This window comes from Erithacus rubecula (assembly GCF_903797595.1).
Source record: "Erithacus rubecula genome assembly, chromosome: 2".
Classification (NCBI taxonomy): domain Eukaryota; kingdom Metazoa; phylum Chordata; class Aves; order Passeriformes; family Muscicapidae; genus Erithacus; species Erithacus rubecula.
In genome coordinates, this window is record NC_136685.1 from 93,415,748 (window position 1) to 93,435,885 (window position 20,138).

Sequence of the window (20,138 nt, forward strand, 5' to 3'; positions counted from 1 at the left end):
TCACAATTTCTCTTTCTGGCATTGTGTACAAGAGGACTGTATGCACTAAGCTGCCAGAATGGCAAGACCATTTTTTTCCCACTGATCAGCAGTTTCACACCCTGTGCACACATCAGTTGCCTTTTATCTTATTTATACATGTTTTCTAAGCTATATGAGGCATAGGCCACCTGCTTTTTCCCAGTGTTAACACAATGAGATCCTAGTCCTAAGCAAGACATGGGGAAAAAAAAACAAGCAAGAATGAACTGAAGCTGTGAGGTACTTTTGTCAGGTAATGCAGAAATGCACAGCTCTGAAGGTTCCCATATGAGGCTTTCCAATCATTATCAGCACAAAAATCACCACTAGTCTTTGTATAGCCTAAAAATTCTGTTGTAGATTAAAGCTGTACATGTGTGTTCCACTCACCAGTTAACCATCGAAGAGAAGAATGTGTTTACCTGGAATTATGTACTATTCCAGTGTCCTGATTAGGAATTTAAAATATCTGGAAAGGGATGTGGCAGAGAGGGATGGTGGTTGGAAAACTTATGAAAAGCTTATTTGGATATTCTCATTTATTGATGCTATTGACTTCATGTTTACTACTAGGGAGGAACAGGTGTGAAATGATGCTTACAGTGGGCTATGAATGTCAAGTTGCAAAATGTAGACCAGAGCTTTGAGGAGAAGGATGGCTAACCACAGTAAGACAACAAAACAGGAAAAAAAAAAAAAAAAAAAAAAAAAGCAATATAAGCAATATAGACTTCATATTAGTCCTTCTAATCATGTCCAGGATCTTGCATCAGGAACAGTAAATATCACTTAATGTTTTTTGACTTGTGGTCTTAGAAACACAAATTCAAATGCTTATATGCTAATCACTGACCTTGGAAGGTCCCTACAACAGCAACTACTGTTTTACTGAGAACTTGGGTGGTCTTGAAAAGCCTCAGTCCCAAATGCTGTAACTATGGATGTAGAAAGTATTTACAACACACTTCTGGCTTCTGTTAAATGCAACCTCCACCCCAACATTCCCTAAATGCATTTAATAAAGGTTATACCATCTTCGTGCCATCCTATGAAAAAATGAAGATTAAAACTATGGTACAGATCAAAATTGCAAACTCATTAGTTTTCTGTAGAGACTTTTTAAGAGGTTGAACATTCTTCTCAGTTTCTACCTTCCTTGTGAGAATTTGAATTAACAGGAATCACCACCATACCGTAGTGGCAGGACAAACAGACCTAAGCTTAATTCATATCCACTGCTATTTCACAAGCCAAATTAAGTTTACACAGAGTACACAAAACTAACTATTACCTCTTCCTTTTTCTGGAGCATATCTTTCCCCACAGTCTGCAGGAATCTTACAAGCTTTGCAGCAGGCTCTCATGAAGAATACTGCTGTGCCAATCAAGCACACTGTTGATGTGTGATAGGACATTTAAGGTAGCAGCAGACATAAGAAAATACTACCATATTTTTAAACAAAAAAAAATTACAACCATGTGCATAACTATCACAGAGACACTATTATCCTCTGCCATCAACACTGTGGGTGCAAAATTTCTTTTTTTTTTTTTTTTAAATCCCTCATGGGGAGATATCAATGCTGACATGGTACACAACTTACCTCCATATGATGAGGACAGACTGAAAAAAATCCTTAAAGACGGGTAAAATACAAAAATCTTTGCTCTAGAGGTAATGAAAATTGTGTTGAAAAAGAATTTAAATGATTTAGAATAATTCCAAGTCTTTTAAAACTAAGGCCAAAGACGACTCTTGACATTTTGAAAGAGACTATCAGGAATTAAAAAAATTAGTAAACTAGGAAAGAAATAAAAAAAAAACAAGAACGTTTATTTTATGTTGCTATAAAGCAGCAACTCAAACTTTGCATTAATAAACAATCAGACTCTTTATGCAGTCAGATACTTCTACTTCAGAATTCAGACAAACCAATTTCCTGCCCATTGTGACCTTTGGTTCCTTTGGCATGAGTCTTTCCTTCTTTAAAAAAAAAAAACAAAAAACTCTATGATAGCTGGACAAAAAAAACCCAAATCAAACTCAAAACCACTCTCCCCATGGCTTAAAAAAAATAAAAGCAAAAAGCCAACCCAAAGAACCCCTGAAAAACAAAAGGAAGTCTGCAACCCACCAGGCTGGATGGGATTTTGCACTCTGCTCTTTGCACTCAGGTTCTCTGCCCAGGGCATCCTCTGACCCAACCCCTGCTGGAACCAGACAATCTTTAAAGTCCCTTCCAACCCAAACTATTCTAAGACACTGAAGTTCTACCAATGGTCCATCAGAATGCTGAATGAGGCAAGCTGATCTTTCAGAGAGGAAACCACTTTTGGCAAAAGTCAAATGAGAAACTGATGATACAAATGCACCATTTCTCTCCCAGGAGGAAGCATGACAACGAAGGACAAAAAGCTAAGTTAAGCTCAAATTAAATGAGCATCTTTCCAAGAGGAGCTATTTTCAATCTGGCTCTGCTGTCTTTCCTTGACTGACAATTTTTACTTAGGTTGTTTGTAGGTACAGAAGATGAATGGTCTCCATCATGCAAAATATAATCTGACTCAGTGATCTAAGAAGAAATGGATTCCGTGCTTTACTGTTTGCATTTACAGAAATAAAAGGCTGATTAATTTATGAAACAATACTTACAACACTACTGGTCAAGTTTGGAAGGACTCTCAAGGTTATCTCCTCCAACCCCTCCAGCAGAACCCCTCTAGGAGGCTTCCCAGGACCATGTCCAGAGAACCTCTGAGTGCACATAAGGATGGAGGTTCTACCACCTCACTTGTGCCCATTCCCTCTTTTCCTGTTTCCAGATAATGCTGGAAACAAACCTGGCCCTATCTTCTCTATGCCTTCTCTTCAAATACTTATACACAAAAATGGGATCCTCCCATAGCCTTCTCTAGGCTAAATTGTGTAGATTTTGTGAAAAGGCTGAATTGAATCACAGGGTTTAAGAATTAAAAATTCTAAATTATGAAAAACTTCTATGTCCTTCATTAAATTCTGTTTTCTCTACAATGGGCAATATTTTATGGGTGACTTTATCTTTCATCTGTCTTGATAGCCAATCTAGGGAAAGTTGAGGATCTATAAAATGATTTAAACACAATAATAAAATAAATGAGTTGAAAATGTACACTTATTTTCCCCATGAAGACTTAGTTATAGCCAGAAAAAAAAAAACCAAAAAAACAAACTTAGTGAAAAATTGGCCAATTCTTCCAGGCCAGGAAGCACTGCAGTATAGAAGATACAATAACAACTTTAATACTGCAGTAGAGAAGATACAATAACAACTTTAACACATCTTAGCTTGGACTTTCAGTTATCTGGAGTGGGAAGAGAACATTTCAAGCATGAGCTTATGAAAACTACATGGACACATGCAGTTAAGAAATAAAGTGCATGAAGGAGAGAGGTGCTCAGAGAACACCTCTATAAAATGACTTTTACTACTCTTAAGATACTGTCTTCTTCTACTATTCAAATGTAAAATTTTTTAGAAGGAACAGTTCCAGTAACATCAAAACTTCATGTGAATAATTGCTAAAATAAAAGAAAGAAAAAATTACCTCCGTGGTTTTCCCATTAATCGCCTGATTTTCCCCCATTCTACTCTTGTCAATTTTCTGGTTTTCAAAGTTGGAAAAGATTCTTTCAGACATATACAGAAATCATTATCTCCTTCAAATAGTGGCCTGTTGAAACATAATTAGTCCTACGTTAACCACATTAAGTAACTTTTGTCACAGGATTCCAAAAAATATTCACCATCAGAAACACATTAAAAAATTAATATAAATTAGTCACATTAACACTACTATTCAAACAAAAAATTCAATTCAGCCAAAAACAAAATCAGGAAGTATCCAGGACTATTGTTCTTTGATTCTTACCAGCACTGACATTTAAAAATGCTCCTTTCTCTAGTTACTACAGAGAAATACATGTAATTCATCCTGGTCTGGAATGCATATAAAGGCACCAAATCAAACTTCAGCAGAGTCAGCTCAGTGTCATGAGTATACTGCAACACACTGAAGGAAACCAGAGAGTGAAATATTGAGAACAAAGGGAAGGACAATGTGGCACTGAGAAACAGACAGTACCTTTTCCCATCAATTCAGTCAACTGTAACTCAGAGGGCTCCAAAATACAGAAAATTGAACCAACTCATCATTCTCTACAGTATTACAGGTGAGAATTCTATTGTATCATCCCATGACTCCATGGTGAAGCACAGGATCAGCAGGAGAGAGTGACAGTTCAGAGAACAGACGTGCACAACTCAGGAATTTCTCTCTGATGCTATGACCCATCTCTATCTCAGTTTTATGACTGCCTTTTTCTTTGTAGTACCACATCCTTCTTAGGCTGGGGAGACAAGGGAGCAGCAACAGATATGCCCATCTAATAAAGGTTAATCATAAGGGACTATGTGCAACTGAAATAGATCCCTCCTGGCGAGAACAAAAGGATAACTGCATCTTAGATAAAACTGCTTTTCTCCACTTTTTGGAGAGCACTGGGGTTTGGAGAGGAATACACCCAAGCACAGAACAAAGAGGACCTTGGAAGCAACACTGGTTTCAACTGAGTGGTTGGGGTGGCAGGAGAGAAGAAAGGTGCAGAGGTATGAGGAGACTCAGGCAAGAATGGAAGAGAATAGTTTTGCAGCAGGAGGATCTGCAGCTGTGGCATGAAGTGAAAAGGAAAACAAAAAGAATGAGCAATGAGGCTCAGGAAACAGACATGGAAGAGTATACAACAGTGTAATTTTATCTATGTTTTACTGCTAACATAAGATATCTATATAAAGAAGAACTATTTAGTATGGGGTTGTTCTTATGTTTGGTTTTTTTAGAGAAAGGTAATCTGTATTTGATTGTTCTTACTAACTCTTGTCCTTAAGCAGGCAAACCCTAAACCCACAGCATCCACAAGACTGGAAGCTCTGGAGAATGGTGTAAGCATTTGCTTCCAAGGGCCTGTGATCACTGTAATACTAAGTAGCACTTCAGAAGTCTCTGCATGTCCAAAATCAGTGGGACTTTACAGGAAACAGTCCACTGCAGCAGTATTTAGAGAAGCCACATGAAACAGCTTCAACAATCTAATAACCACAGATGACAGTTGCAGAAATAAAAATATTTCAAAAAACCTGCAGCAGACATGGAATTTTATTTCAATATTTTATTTCAATTCTGGATGCAATAATTTGATTAAAATATTCTGAGACTTGTACAGTGAGCCATAGTTTTTCAGTTGACAGCTCTACCATTTAAACTTTTTTAAGCTTCTGTCTTAGGTTGCAATACAGGACATGCTCAAAATTATGTAGTCTATCACTATCTGTTGAAATCAGGTGGGGCAGTGATCCTTATCTTTTCTACAACCCATCCTTCCTCCAGGGAGGTATCTTCTGTTAATGGGCCATTCAGTCCCACTGCATGACTGATAAAATTACATCATCCCACTGGGAGATGCTCCAGCCAGGGGGAAGAGCCAAGCCTTTCCTACCTAGATTAAATCTGAGATTTGGAACACCAAGGCAGCCTTTTTTCCATTGGATTCCAGAGGAAAACCAGACCTTTTCACATCATACCTGGATCTCTGGAGGAAAACTGCACCCTTCTACAGGAGCACTGCATCAACAGAACTTCATCTGTCACTGTAGGAGGATGCAACTACCATTTAATGGGACTATTACCAACACCCTGACTGATAGGGTATCAAGTTGTATTCTGACTCTTGTCAGTGTTTTGGTTTTCTTTGTCACACTGTATTTCTATTTTAATTTTCCTAGTAAAGAACTGTTATTCCTATTTCTATATCTTTGCCTGAGAGCCCCTTAATTTCAAAATTATAATAATTTGGAGGGAGGGGGTTCACATTCTCCATTTCAAAGACAGATTCCTGCCTTTCTTAGCAGACACGTGTCTTTCAAACCAAGACAGCTTCTCGTTAAGTTTGGATCATATCACTCCAAATAAGATATATCAAAGTTTTCCTTCCAAAGACATGCAGTCTCTAGTAAACCATATTATAATATTTTAACATGGTCGTATTTTACAGGCATTACAAGCTGTGTTTGATTTGCAAGGCAAGATTTTGGCAGAGGGGGGCTGCAGGGCTTCTTTGAGAAGCTGCTAGAAACTTCTCCTATATTCCAAGAACCAATGCCAATTGGCTCCAAAGTGGATCTACCCTTGGCCAAGGCTGAACAAATTGGTGATGGTGCTCATGCCTCTGAAATAACAGTTAGGAAGGGGGAAAAAGCCTTGTGCAATTGCAGCAGGACAGAGATGTAAGAGTGTCTGAGAGAAGCAGTTCTGCAGACACCAAGCCAAGTTCAGGGAAGGAGGTGCTCCAGGCACCAGAGCAGAGATTCCTCTGCAGGGCACAGTGAAGCAGCTATGTCCCTGCAGCCCATGGAGGGACCCATGTTAGGTGGATGACCAAAGGAGCCTGTGAACCCATGGGAAGCCCCTGCTGGAGCAGGTTCCTGGCAGAACTGCAGAGCCATGGAGAAGAGCCCATGCTGGAGCAGGTTTTCTACCAGGACTTGTGACCTCATGGGGGACCCACACTGGAGCAGTCTATTCCTCAAGGAGCATATGTCATGGAAGGGGCCCACACTGGAGCAGTTTGTGAAGAACTGCAACCTGTGGGAAGGACTCATGTTGGAGAACTTTGTAAAAGACTGGCTCCCACAGGAGTGGGAGGATTCGTCCCCAGAGGAAGGAGCAGCAGAGAAAGACAACAGGTGATGAACTGACCACAAACCTCATATCCTGTCCTCCTCTGCTTATGGGGGTTGGACATAGAGAAGAGACAACTGGTAATAAAGCTCAAGAAGAAGGGAGGTGTTTTTAAGATTTGGTTTCATTTCTTACTATCCTAGTTTGATTTGAGTGGTAATAAATTAAACTAATTTCCTAAAGTCAAGTCTGTTTTGCCCATGACAGTAAGTGCTGTGGTTTCTCCCTGTGTTTATCTCAGCCTTTGACTCTCTTGTTACATTTTCTCTCCTGTGTCCAGCTGAGGAGGGATTGAGCAGTTTTGATGAGCACCTGGTCTAGTCAAGGAGAATCCACCACACCTGTATACACGGATAACTATCAAAGAGGATTTCAGAATTACCTGCTAAACTCAAATTCTAGTCTACTGATAGACCTGAAGCTTCATAGACAGTTATTTAAGAATAAACTAGAAGTTCTTGGTCTGTGGTAAAAATCATTACTTTAAATGTCATATATTAAAATTACTCCTACAAATAAGTAGGGTTGAGATTTTTTTGTTTCGTTCTTTTTTTTTTTCAAGTAAGGGGGGGAAAGCATGAAAAGACATTATTTCAAAGGAATTAAATCCTAGAGATTATTAATTTAAAGCTAACTAAAATGGACATTAATTTTTTCCACTTCTGATGAATATACCCCAAAATGTTTTCCTGTTGCTATGACTGGCTTCTCCGTTAGGAAAAAAAAGCAATTGTGATTAAAATGGGAAGGAAAAACAGTAATTATTTTGTTTGCACATTCTGGAAAATAATGCTTGTTAACTCTGAAGCCAATCTTTAGAATATTAAATACTTGTGTTGAATCTATTAGTCAACCAGTGTAGATTTTAAGATTCTATTCATCAATAACATTTTTTACATTTTAGAAATTAAATTGTTTCTCTTAAACAATTCACACCACTGTGCTAGTGGCATTAAGAGAACAAGTACCAAAAACTATGAGGCACAAACTTCAGAAACAGTCCAGGAAATACATCAGGAGGTCCAAGAAGGATGGTGATATCTGGACAAGAGGTGAACAGTCACAGCCTGTAGTGATCTGTTAATGATCACAATAAAAACAGGATGATGGGGAAAAAGTATTTAATACCATAATTTACACCTTTTAGGAAAATAGCATTTTATGAAGAAGCAGTGTCCTTCCTATCTCCTTTAGCACTGGTGCAAGGGTTCAGAAAAGTCTAAGAGTTCCGTTATCTTCAGGTTTCAGATGCTAAAAGCATTATGAATAAAATCTGGTACTTGGTAGAGGCAAAGGTGATAAAAAGGAAAATTATATACACAAAGGAAGGCCTTCCATACAAGACTTTCTAAAGTTGTTAGTTGGAAAGAAAAAGAGCACATAATGTTGCTCATTTGAAAAAAGAAAAAACACCCACCACCACCAAACAAAATAGATTTCACTAACTAGTAATTTAAGAATAAATTGGAGTATCTAACCAGTATATAGAACTATGCAGCTCAATTTCAGAAAATCACTTGTTTCTATACTAATAAGAAACAATTATTCAAACCAAACATACTTATCTATATTTGAATAGAACCATTCGTATATGCACCACTTGTGAGCTTTGGGCAGTTTGAGCAGGTTGCGAAGCCGTAAACCAATCTTCTGTGATACTTTCTTTTCTGGTGTGGACATTGTTGTACTGAACTTCTATGTAGTTAAAAAAAAAAAAAAAAGAAACAGTTAAACAAGATCTAATATTTTTCAGTATTCAGATAAACCAGATTTTCCTGATGAAAGTCTGCACATACTGTTTCATGGCAATGTTTTTTTTTGCAGATCTATAACACTCTTACAGCATTATATCAGCAATGCAATCAAACAGAAGACAGCAAATTTTAACAAGATCAATACCATTATCTCCATACAAAGCTCTTTTAATGGAAACATTTTCCAGCACTGAAAACTACATTATTGGCAACAGCATGGTACCAAAATACATACAGACTTCAAATCTCTGAGGCCCCACCAACTGACTCAGGTGTGCATAACTGGTGTTGCAGGTCAGATGCCAGCAACAGAACCTGCCTGATTTGCACTAGAGCTTCTACTCTTGCTCACTCTTCTTAAGCTGAGGAATATAACAGCCAAAGTTTTGAGCAGAGTGTCTGCTTAGAAAACTGCAAGTTTTAACTACATTTGAAAACTATTTGATAAATCATAGAAAAGACACTTGTCTTGCATAATAGATTGACCCATGTTTAAACAAGGCCATAAAAAATAATTCTGTAATTTTATTCCAAGGATGGCTGTCTTAGCTGACAGAAAGAAAAACTTTTCTGCAAAAAATAACTTTTTGAGACTATAGGCTTAACTGGGTCCCCATGCCATCATCAGTTGTTATCCTTCCCTAAACATTCAAAGTATTTTGGACTTTAGTAGCAGCAATAATAGGATAAAGCATAAGATAGGCACCTTGTTGCCTGTTGCTGCACTAGATACAGGTCCCCTTTTTCCCCACTGGAACTCTAGGAAACAAAGCCCAGCAGGACAGCAAGATCTGTGAACTACAACAGCTGCAGTCCGTTGCAAATATTTATCTGGCAACCATAGGATCTCCAGAATCAGACATTTAAGCATTGAACAACTGGGTTTAGAACATTACAAAGCCTTTCTACTCTTAAGAAATTAAGGTAATGAAGAGAAATGTCAATGTTTTCACCTCTGGCAGAACAGCTAAACAGCGAGTGCCAATCTTTTCACACCAGATACTGCACAGCACAGCTCAGAAAGCAAATCAGAGCAGTATTCAAACAGTACTTTTTCAGTGAGGTAAATTCAGCCTTGTAAGGTGATGGCACAGAGAAGTGATGTGGATGACAAAGGTACTACAGAGCCAATTCACTGAAACTATGAGATGTTTCCCTTTCTATCATAGCAAATAAAGGCTAACAAATTTCAGCTGGTTTTTCATGCATTATCAAGGAGTGGACAATCAAGTGGAGGATGGAGAAACAAGCTCTTTGATCTGAGAATTTTAGCATTACTGAGAATTAGCATTTAGGATCAAGCAGGTAAAGCTGGCCATGGAAACAGCTAGGCTACAAATCTAGAGCAAGTCCCTAACTTGCTGGGATAAATTATATAGCAGCCTTCTCAATTATGTAATCACTGCAAGAAATTTGGGCAGTTTTAAACTGAAGCTGAATAAATTTATGCTGACCACAGGAGATGATTGTTTGCAGGGGCATGATGAGCACTTAGTCTGGAATCCTTTCTAGCTCTGTGTGTTCATGTCCAAGATCACAAAGAACAGGTACTCCCATAAACAAATTGAGGAAACCAGTTATAAGAAAGAAAAATATTAATTTGTTTTGAATTGTGACTTACTTCTAGCAACAATTTGCCTCACAAGAAGATTAATAAACCAAAACACAACCTGAAAAGCAAATATATTCTGATTTTCAACTAAAACAGATAGGATTGTTCCCCTTTTTGGTAAAAACATCTCCATACATGTATGCAGGTACCTGTGGAACCACTGCAACCTTCTGATTTCTTTTGGGTGACCTTGTATTTATTTGTCTGTCATCATCTTCACTGAAGAGTCGACTCCGTTTTGAATTTCTGAAGGGCTGTGTGGAACAAAATCAAGAATTACAAGCAGGAAACTTGCTTTCTCTGTTCATGCACAGAATTCACAGTGAGAGAAATGAAATGTCTCTTCTCTTGTCACCTGTTGGTTTTCAGGCACATGGTACATAATAAATAGTGTCTCCTAGCACTTTGAGATCTAAGGACTAAGAGAAGAAGGAGTTCAAGATTCCAGGCTTTTCCAGTGCTAACTATAACCATTACTACACTGCTGGCCCAGTTTTACAGAAGTATTTAGAGCCTAACACCCACTTGTTTCCATTAGAGTTATGTGTCTAAACACTTTTGTATCTTAGTTTGCTTTGGTTATAAGTAGCATTATATCCATTAAACAATTTGTTTTGAATTTTGGATCAAAAAAAGGTTTATTCAAACACTGTATTTGTTTTGTATGTTCTCAGCTACACAGAACTTTAGCAAGAATTTTATAATAAAGTGATGTGTGTTTGTTGGTTTTTTAACTCACTGAAAGTATCTACAGAGCAAAATGCTAAGAAGATTGAGTCTGAAGAAACTAACTCTTGAGTAAGTTACATGACAATCTCTGAAAAAAGAAAACAGAATTTATGCTTAGTGAAAGTTACTTGTGTACTGCTATAGCTCAGAAAGAATTAGAAGGCTGACTGAAAACAAGAAATTATATTGCATTTGTGACATGAAAAAAATTCAATTAGTTATTCCTCAACATCTGATCTTATGACAAAAGACTCCTGCTTTCACTGAGGACAAAAGAGCAACCTGTGACTGGCTGTTAGCACTGAAGGAAATCAGCTTTTCCTTCCATGAAGGTTCTGTGGCCCAGCACAAGAGCCAGAGACAAAATAAATCAACACAGTAAAATAAAACTTCATTAACAAGCATTTGCACTTTAGAAAGACAGTTAATATGTTTGTGACTGGTTAACTGCTTGAAAAGAGATCTTTTATATGAAATTAGTCAGTGGTAGCTAAAAAAAAAAAATAAATCTGTCTGTCCCATGCCATCTGAACATGGGGCTTTCCCAGGAAATGTGCTTCTCTTACTCTAAATTATATGTATTTTATAAAAAGAATTACACAAGTGTATTTAAGTAATAGAAGCTGTCTGTATGTGACAGACACCTAAGCACATGCAGCACACAGAAGAAAACATTAATTCCTGGTAGATATTACAAACTAGGAAAGACACACACTGGACAGAGGAATATATTGATAAGGCAACCAAATCATCATGATCCAGACCAAGCAAACTGTTCTACAGCCCTCAAGAGAAACTGCCAAGCTCTGTTCCAAAGAACTGTCCAAAATAAGAAGAGTGTTTCATCACTCTGGACTGTCTGTGCTTCACACAAGAGCAAAATAACAAGTGTTGCAAAGAGGTATCATCCACAGTGGCTAAACAGGTCAGGCATTTTTGGAAAGATTTTTCAACCAACAGTAAAACACGTCTTCAAAACTTTCAGCATTCAGTAAACTCCAACTACTCCATTACATCTTTGCAACACAGGTCACTGCCAGCATGCCAGACTATGCTCTGATCTCTCCTCAAGTTTTCTACAGGACAGTGGGCTACATTCAAAGTTTGACTCCATGTTTCTACCACCTTCAGCCACCAACCTAAAGACTGGAAATGTTTTTATACAGATGTTATAGCCAGTCCCTTTGGGTCTTTAGCACATGTGATCATCTAAGTTAGCAGTAAGGCTGGTTTCTGTGAGATGATGGGCATTCCTGGGAAGCAGCTGAAAACTGTGACATGAACTACAGGAACAAAGGGTTTTCACAAAGTTCTGGTTTCTTTCTGGAACTGCATTTCGTAGACCTTACATTCTCTAGCATTGACACATAGCAACACATTTATATATACATTTATCTGTATGAATCCTATCAAAATAAATACCAGGGAGAAGATCACAGGACAAGAAACAAACACTTAAGCAAAAACAAACCAAAAGACTGAAATGGTCAATCCAAACATCAGACAACCCACTGGAAGCTGCAGGTTCACTTCATATCCCCACCCCAAGGTTGTTCTTCAATGTAAGGCCTCCTATGAAAGTTCTCAGAATATACACATTTCCCTGACAGTGCTTTACTTTTATTAAAATCTGCCCCTCAGAAGGCACAATGATGGAAGTGCATTATGACATTTTCACTTCCCTTCCTTTATGCTTCGTTTCTCAACTGTAATTAAAAGTGAGATATTTCATGAGATAAAAAATCAGAATTGGTGATTCCTAAGCTCAAGGTGATAGATGCAGTACAGATACTATACACAGCACTTGCTTTATAAAAAAAAAAACAAAACAAAAAGAAGAAATTATCTCAACCTATTGTGCACAAGGTCAGCAATTTAATGTGTTTCACTATCCATTTATAAAATATGCTTTCATCTCTTATGCAAACTGCACAAAGTGCTTGTGAAGGATATAGTTTCACATTTGGACACTACAAAACTATAAATCTCAGCCTTTTTTGGTGATCCTTACATATGATTCACTGTATGGTATTTTACGAATCCTGAAGCTTGTTATTGCTTCTTACCATTTCCACTGCAGAACCAGCATTCTTGCTTTTCCAAATGTGTGTTTTCTGCAGAGAATTATATTTTTCATTCCACGAACTGGATAAACTTCCCTCTGTTGAAAAGAAAGCACATCATTAACATATATATACATATATATGTATGTGCATGTTTTAACACAACTACTATCCAAAACCAAACTACTAAAACATTTACTTGCAACAACTTTGAATTCAGTAACAAACAGATTTTAGATTTCAGTATTTTTATTAAATAGTTCTTAATACAGTATTTTTTACTTAAGACAATTTTTAGGTTTCTTGAAACCTCCTTTGCTGGAATTAGTTACTTCCAGCGTTAGGTTGATACAATCAACAGTTGAACTGTGGCTGTAATTGAAACCTGGACAAAGCAAGCTTGACAAGACATAAATACCATCTAGTTCTGGAAAATTATTAAGTTGGTGTACACCAACAAGTAAATAAAAATTTATTACAACAAATCTGCATTAGTTACAACATATTTAACAGATCATGCCTTCTTTGTGTAACAAAAGCCTTTTAATACATAAAAAAGCTTTAATTATTGGGGAAATTAGAAGTATTCAAAATTAGTATGAATGTTCATGAAGACAATTTCGAAGAAAAGAAGCAGGTTTTTGATTTAGCCCAACTTGTTGACAAAGAACACCATGAAATTGTAACATGCCTTCCTAATGTAAATTTTGTAACATGTACAGGTGTCACTAAGAATCCTTCCTGTATCTCATCCTCAAGAGATGAAAGATTACCCCAATCTTCCCATCAAACTTGATGCCTAGGCAGTACTTTTGAAGTAAAAACACATTTCAGGAATTTCACCTAGAAGAGCAGTGTCTAAATACACCACAATATATGTAGTTTCAACTGCCAAGCATTATTATTCTATGGAACTACAAATACCTACAACAAACCCAATCATATTTCAACAAAAAAGCCTGTGATTTTCTTGAACCTTCTGAAGCCAGAAACTAAATAGACCTGAAAGTCAAACTGTGTACAAATAAATAACATATTAATTTCTTACCTTTCAAGCTCACAAGTGCTTTTGCTGAAGAACCTGCAATATAGTAAAAAGTCTACATAAATCACAAGCTATTTCAAACCATATACCCTATGCAGAGTCTACTCATTCTTAATTAATTCTCAGGCAGAAAGTGAAATTTAATATTAAAATCTTTCACCAATGAATGAGCAAACCCAGCACACCCTCCATGGCACCAGGCATAGAATTATGTGTTTATTATCAATAAATCTTGAAAGCATGTTCACATTTTGGATTTTTCCTTTAGTTTCATGCCTACAGAACAACTTTGGATGTTAAACACTTGGGTTTAACACAAATTCTCAACAGGCTTTATGTCCAAACTACATTCTCCCATGTGGTTGCTTGTTTGATGCAGTTGAAAATGTATTTTACAACCGAGAAGAAAACTAATAAACACTTCTTTTTTTCCCCTACCAGTTCAAAACTCTTCAGTGCCCAAGATTTCCAGGAAAGGAGTAGTTTATGCTCAAAAGGAAGAAGATGGATAGCTAGTTGCCCCCTGGTGGTACCTCTGTTCAGAAAGGCAGCAGATTCAGATCTCAAATGCAGGTAAGATTGTTACTTTGCTCAAACTGTTCAAACAGTGTAATAAACACATAAAAAAAAAAAATCATTGCTCCCCTTCCACTGCATCTCCAGAACCTCTGCAATGCTCCTGGGCCAGGAAAAACAACAGTGGGCCTGCCTACAGTGGTCCTTCATGCTCAGGAATTGCTCAAATGTGTCTCTAAGAATGAGCTGTTTGAAGCAACTGCATTAGCATAGGGCAAGATATTTCTGCAGGACAATGACTCCCCAGATTCATGCTTTTCTCCCAAATCAATTTTATCTTTCCAGCTCTGTTCCTGTGTGACAATCACTTCTCCCTCTGTCTTTCTCTGCTCTCTCCTTAATCTTCTCTCTGAAACTGCTGCTCCAAGAGCTTTCTGACACCAAAGCTCCAGAAATTTCTTGCAGCTGCCACTTATCTAGCTCCTTACCTCACTAAACTCACAGTGCCAGAGATACTTGCCTCTAAGAAAATACATTACAGGGAGTATCACAGAGCCAAAAGAATTATTGTGCCTTTCCAGAGAACTGAGCTTTTAGGACTGGGGTGGGCCACAGAAGAGAATAAAGGTGCAGCAACAGCAAGAAAATCCCTAATCCCTTAGGTTTTTGTCATAGTGTATTGTTTGATGCCATCTTATAAGAAACAAAAATTCAATATAAAAAAGAAAGGAAAACGAAACAAAGTTTTATTTCTTTTTCCCAAAAAGCTTAAAAAACAGTTTAAGATATGAAATAGAACTAGCTTTGACTCACTGGGGTTTAGAAATCTTCCACCCAATGTATCTCCCAAGGTGTTCAAATCTACAACAGCAAACACATCTGGGATTACATGTCAAAGCCACAGTGCCACACCTGGGTGATACGGTCACACCTCTTGCACATTTCTTATGTATCACATTTCTTGGGTTGGAGACCTATCAGTGACTGGTACAGAAACACGATTCTGTGATGATCTGAGTCACAAGGAATTCAGCTGTTGAAACTAAACTCTATATTCAAGGTATCACTATTTTTTTTTTTTTTTTTTTTTCATTTTATGCTAAAAATCCAACATCACACACTGTGATAGTATAAATATTTGGATAGTCTGCTATCAACCAAGAATGAACAGCTCTGAAAAGTAACATTAAGAACAGTGAAGAACTACTGCATTCCAAATTTATGTAAGGGATGGTGGGAAATGTGTGCAGGGGTAAGAACATGTCACTGGGGATGGAGACACAGGAGCAGGGTCATCAGGATTGTCAAATGAGGGAGATGCTGCCTTTGCAGAACAGATCACTGAGAGATCTCATCTGAAAATACAAGCATGTCCCTCTTTTTCTCATTTTCTTGTCGATATGAATCAAGTTCAATCAAGCCAGTCCAGGGTAAGTATGAGCACTGTTAACAATGGAAAAGAAACACTCAGCAAGAGGCAGCAAAGCTTTATCTGGGGCGGTGTCAATCTCACAGCAGAATTCCTGAAATGCTTTGTTAACTATGGGATGCTTCACCTGTGAGAGTGATATGGGCCAGCAGAAGGTTACTGTGCTATTTCCTAGCTTTACAAGATTAGCACTCCAAAACAGCATTAGTTGCCAAGGAGTTTTCCACACGGGATACTTAATCTTCCATAAACGCATGTTAGAATAGGGCTGCTCATTTGTTTTCACTTGATCTGTAATTAATGTATCTAGGGCATCTTTATTTAGGAATGTAAGTGTCCAAATAAAATATTCCTGATCTATGGAAGTTCAAAAGTTAAACTATTTTACTGTAACAAAGTGCAGAAAATTAACAACAACACTTCTGTAGCTTAGAAGTTTAGAATACATTTAGGATACCAAAATGACAATGGAGATGTCCATAAGCTTCATTTTACTCAATGGTAAACAATGACACAACATGCCTCTTCTTATCAAGCTCTTCTATATTGATTTTAGGGGCTACTGGCAACAACACCAAACTCAAAGGAATATGGTACATCTCCCCACTTTTTCCATTCAGTTGGGCAGTACTGTCAATACCTCCAGAGCCACAAAACCAGAAACTAGGATGATGGTCTAAGCAATAATGTGGTACAATAAAAATCGACCAACATTTAATAAGAAATAGATGCATTTCAAGAACTGTAAAAATGGCAAAGTGATGCAGGATAGATTAAGTTTATTAAAACTATACAGAACTTTACTTACAATAATGATTAGATTTACAATATGCTAGCCTCACACTAAATGCCAGTAATCTTGCATTCTCCTATTCTGAATAACAAACATATAATCACCGGCAGTCTTTTCAACCTGCATTTTAATTATGAACAGATATTAAAGTAGAATACACACACATACACTTGAATGTAAATATCTATTATGACAACCACACAGACTTCATTTCCAGAAACACTTAAAAAATAAATGAGTGGAAAGCAAGAAATAAGGCCTGTGAATCATGCAGGTTATTACAACTAAAATCTACTTCTAGCTCCTCCAGGTTCAGAGCGTCTTGAAGGTGACTTTCCTAATACTGAGAGTAAAAAAGCCCTTAACCTAGGGAGGAAGCACATGCAGCTCAGCACAGCAGTGGCTCAGGAATTCAAAGGCTTGCCTTCAGGATTCTACACTAGCACACTGCTCCAGTGCAAACTCTAAATTACCTTAGGTTTGTCTTACTGTCCTAATGAGTAGCACTCTACATATGTTGTTAATAAATTAATTACCTGAACACAGTGTTCACACTTGACTAAGTCTGTAAAATTAGGAAAAGAATTTCAAGATCTACAGACATGTCTTATTGTGAGAAAGTTAAGACACTCCAATCTTGTTCCTCCCAAAGAAGGTCAAGATCTGCATTGATCACAAGTATCTACAAAGGAAGGTAACTCAGATGGGTAAACAGCTCTGCAGCTTATTTTTTTTTTTTTTAAGGAAAGGCATAACTAGACCTATTTTGTGAAAGATTACACTGGATAACTCAGGTTAGCAATGAATGCAAAGTTTAACAGATTTTATGTAACTATACCAAGAAAAAACATGTTGAGCTCCCTGTAACACAAAATCTCAAGTTCAATACATTTTTAAAGAGTGAACTGTAGCTAAAAAGTAAGCTTGAAACTGATGCACAGAAATTCCAAATACAAGTACAGCAGCATGTTTAACAAAGAATCTAGGACGATTATAATGGCCTTTCCTGGTGTCTTAGGCTGCAATACAGAATGTGACCAAAAGTATGCAACCTACCACCATCTGTTGAAGCCTAGGGGGGCAGTGATTCCTTATCTCCTTGTCACATATTCTCTGCTAATGGGCCATCTTTAAAACTAGCTGGGGCAGTAATCTTTATCCTTTCCACCAGTTATCCTTCCTCCAGGAAGATACCATCTGCTGCTGGCCAATTGAGTTCCACTGTGTGACTGATAAAATTACATCATCCCATTGGGAGATGCTCTAATCAGGGGGAAGAGCAAAATCTTTCCTACCTAGATAAAAACTACAGCACCTTTTACCTAGGTAAAACACCAAGGCAGCCTTTTTTCCACTGGATTCCAGAGGAACACTGGACCTTTCCACATCATCCCTGGACCTCCAGAGGAAAACTGCACATTCTACAGGAGCACTGCTCCAGCTGAACCACATCTGTCACTGCAGGAGGATGCAGCCACCATTGAATGGGACTGCTGCCAACACCCTGACTGACTGACAGGGTGTCAGGCTGTATTCTGACTCTGTCAGTGTTTTGGGTTTCTTTGTAATACTGTATTTCTATTTTTAATTTTCCTAGTAAGGAACTGTTATTCCTATTCCCATATCTTTGCCTAAGAGCCCCTTAATTTCAAAATTATAATAATTTGGAGGGAGGGGGTTTACATTCTCCATTTCAAAGATAGGGTCCTGCCTTTCTTAGCAGATACCTGTCCTTCAAACCAGTATACCTGGCTCTAAAAAAAAACCCAACCCAATTATTCTGTAAAATATGTGCACCACAGACGTACAATACAAATAACTGTGTTCTAGATTATGAGGTATTAAATAGTGTTATAAAAGGAAGTTTGTAAGTAAGAGTCAGGAATAAGTGTATTTATGTGTTTCATAACACCTGCAAGAAATGATTTTCAGGAAGTCCAGATAAAAACCAAAGTGATAAAAAGCTACCAAAGTTAAAATCACCCCAGGTCTGCCAAGCCTGGCATGACAAAGGCCCTGATGTTTTCATGTCTGGCTGGCTTAGAAACCCACAGGCTGCAGCAGCAGCCAGTGTGGGTCCGTGCACATGGACAGCTCCTCCAGTCCCCAACTGCTGTTCCCTCTGAGCACACAGCCCCCAGGAATCCTTCCTCCTGCTCCCAGCTCAGGGGAGGACACACAGAGCATTGCAATAAAGAGAACTTAACCTCCTTGAGACACCATAAGAACTCAAAAGAGCATTTCTGATGCAGAGATAGGCTTTGAGGTACAGGTGAAAAGTACAAAAGCTTTTACCCTTTTCAAAAATAAAAGACAAGTTTACGTTTAAAGCCAACACCAACTACCTCCCTTCATTAGAAAACACTGAATCTGAACAAAAGGAGGAGTTTGAGCACAATTCAATATGGGGAGCTGCGAATGCCCTGATGAACATTCTCAGGACTAAGACGAAGTAAAGCAGTTTAAATGTAGCTTCTCAGCTGCTGATTTGAAAACCTAAACAGGAACATACACACGCATATTATGTTTGTGAAAGTGTTTTCATTTTAATAATGAATCTGTAACAGCTGTTAATTTTGAAAATAAATGCTCCAAGTAACCACAGGGCTGTTCTATAGCTACTGATTTCACTAATAGGTGGGGGCAAAGGGGCATATCCAAATCAATATAGAAAATTCTAGGATCCAGATCAGCAATTACATGACGTAAAGCCTTTCCTCTCCAGACCATTACACTATTTTGTCTAAATTTGCACAGGTGAGCAGTTATTTTAACATTGGCTGCATGACTACCTCAAAAACCTTTGCAATTAATCTACATTGCCAGCACTAAAAATGGTGTGACAGAAGAAACTCATGGAGAAGAAGGGAAAAAAGCCATGAGCCTTTATTATAGACTGAGTCATTAATCCTCCAAGAGATCATTCATCTACACAAGCACGGCACAAGTTGTTTTGGCAGAGGAAACATCTCAAACAATTGGCCACTGCAAGGAAAGCTTATTCAGGAGAACTCTGAAAGTAAAAAACACACATCAGAGGGAAAAGTGGCTTTGGGCAGTTTTTAAAGCTTCCCCCAAACTTTGGGCTCATTGAAGAGGTAAATAAATAAATAAGCACTAACTTTTCACTTCGAGCACGAGTCAGTATTCTCATGTTATGAGCCCACTAATAAAATGACATATGTAAATTTCCAAATCCTAATTTAACCACTAGATGACAAAGTAGGTTTTCCAGTCACGTGAACCCTTCTACAGGACTTTTGTAGACAAGAGCCACAATAACAAAGCTCTCTTTTTGAAACTGAGTTCTCATAATGGACAATACACTGATACCATGGTAACATACAATTTTAAAGATAGGCAGCATAAATAATCCCAAAAATTATTACTTGTGAGTACTGC

At 37.7% G+C, this 20,138-nt stretch overlaps 1 protein-coding gene across 3 annotated transcripts in view; it reads right to left on the reverse strand.

Annotated features, from left to right (window-relative positions):
• Positions 1-20,138, reverse strand: part of LIN9 (lin-9 DREAM MuvB core complex component) — a gene marked incomplete at its 5' end in the record, with an annotated part of 39,222 nt that overhangs the window by 14,869 nt on the left and 4,215 nt on the right. The window contains 6 exons of one of the 3 annotated variants that reach the window (XM_079298376.1): positions 3,607-3,732; positions 8,357-8,490; positions 10,311-10,415; positions 12,957-13,051; positions 14,002-14,034; positions 14,437-14,492. In XM_079298376.1, the coding sequence (XP_079154502.1) occupies positions 3,607-3,732; positions 8,357-8,490; positions 10,311-10,415; positions 12,957-12,959 (368 nt within the window). Of the gene's footprint in view, positions 1-3,606; positions 3,733-8,356; positions 8,491-8,784; positions 8,916-10,310; positions 10,416-12,956; positions 13,052-14,001; positions 14,035-14,436; positions 14,493-20,138 lie in introns of those variants that run through there. The other 2 variants (XM_079298375.1, XM_079298377.1) reach the window with 2 other exon arrangements.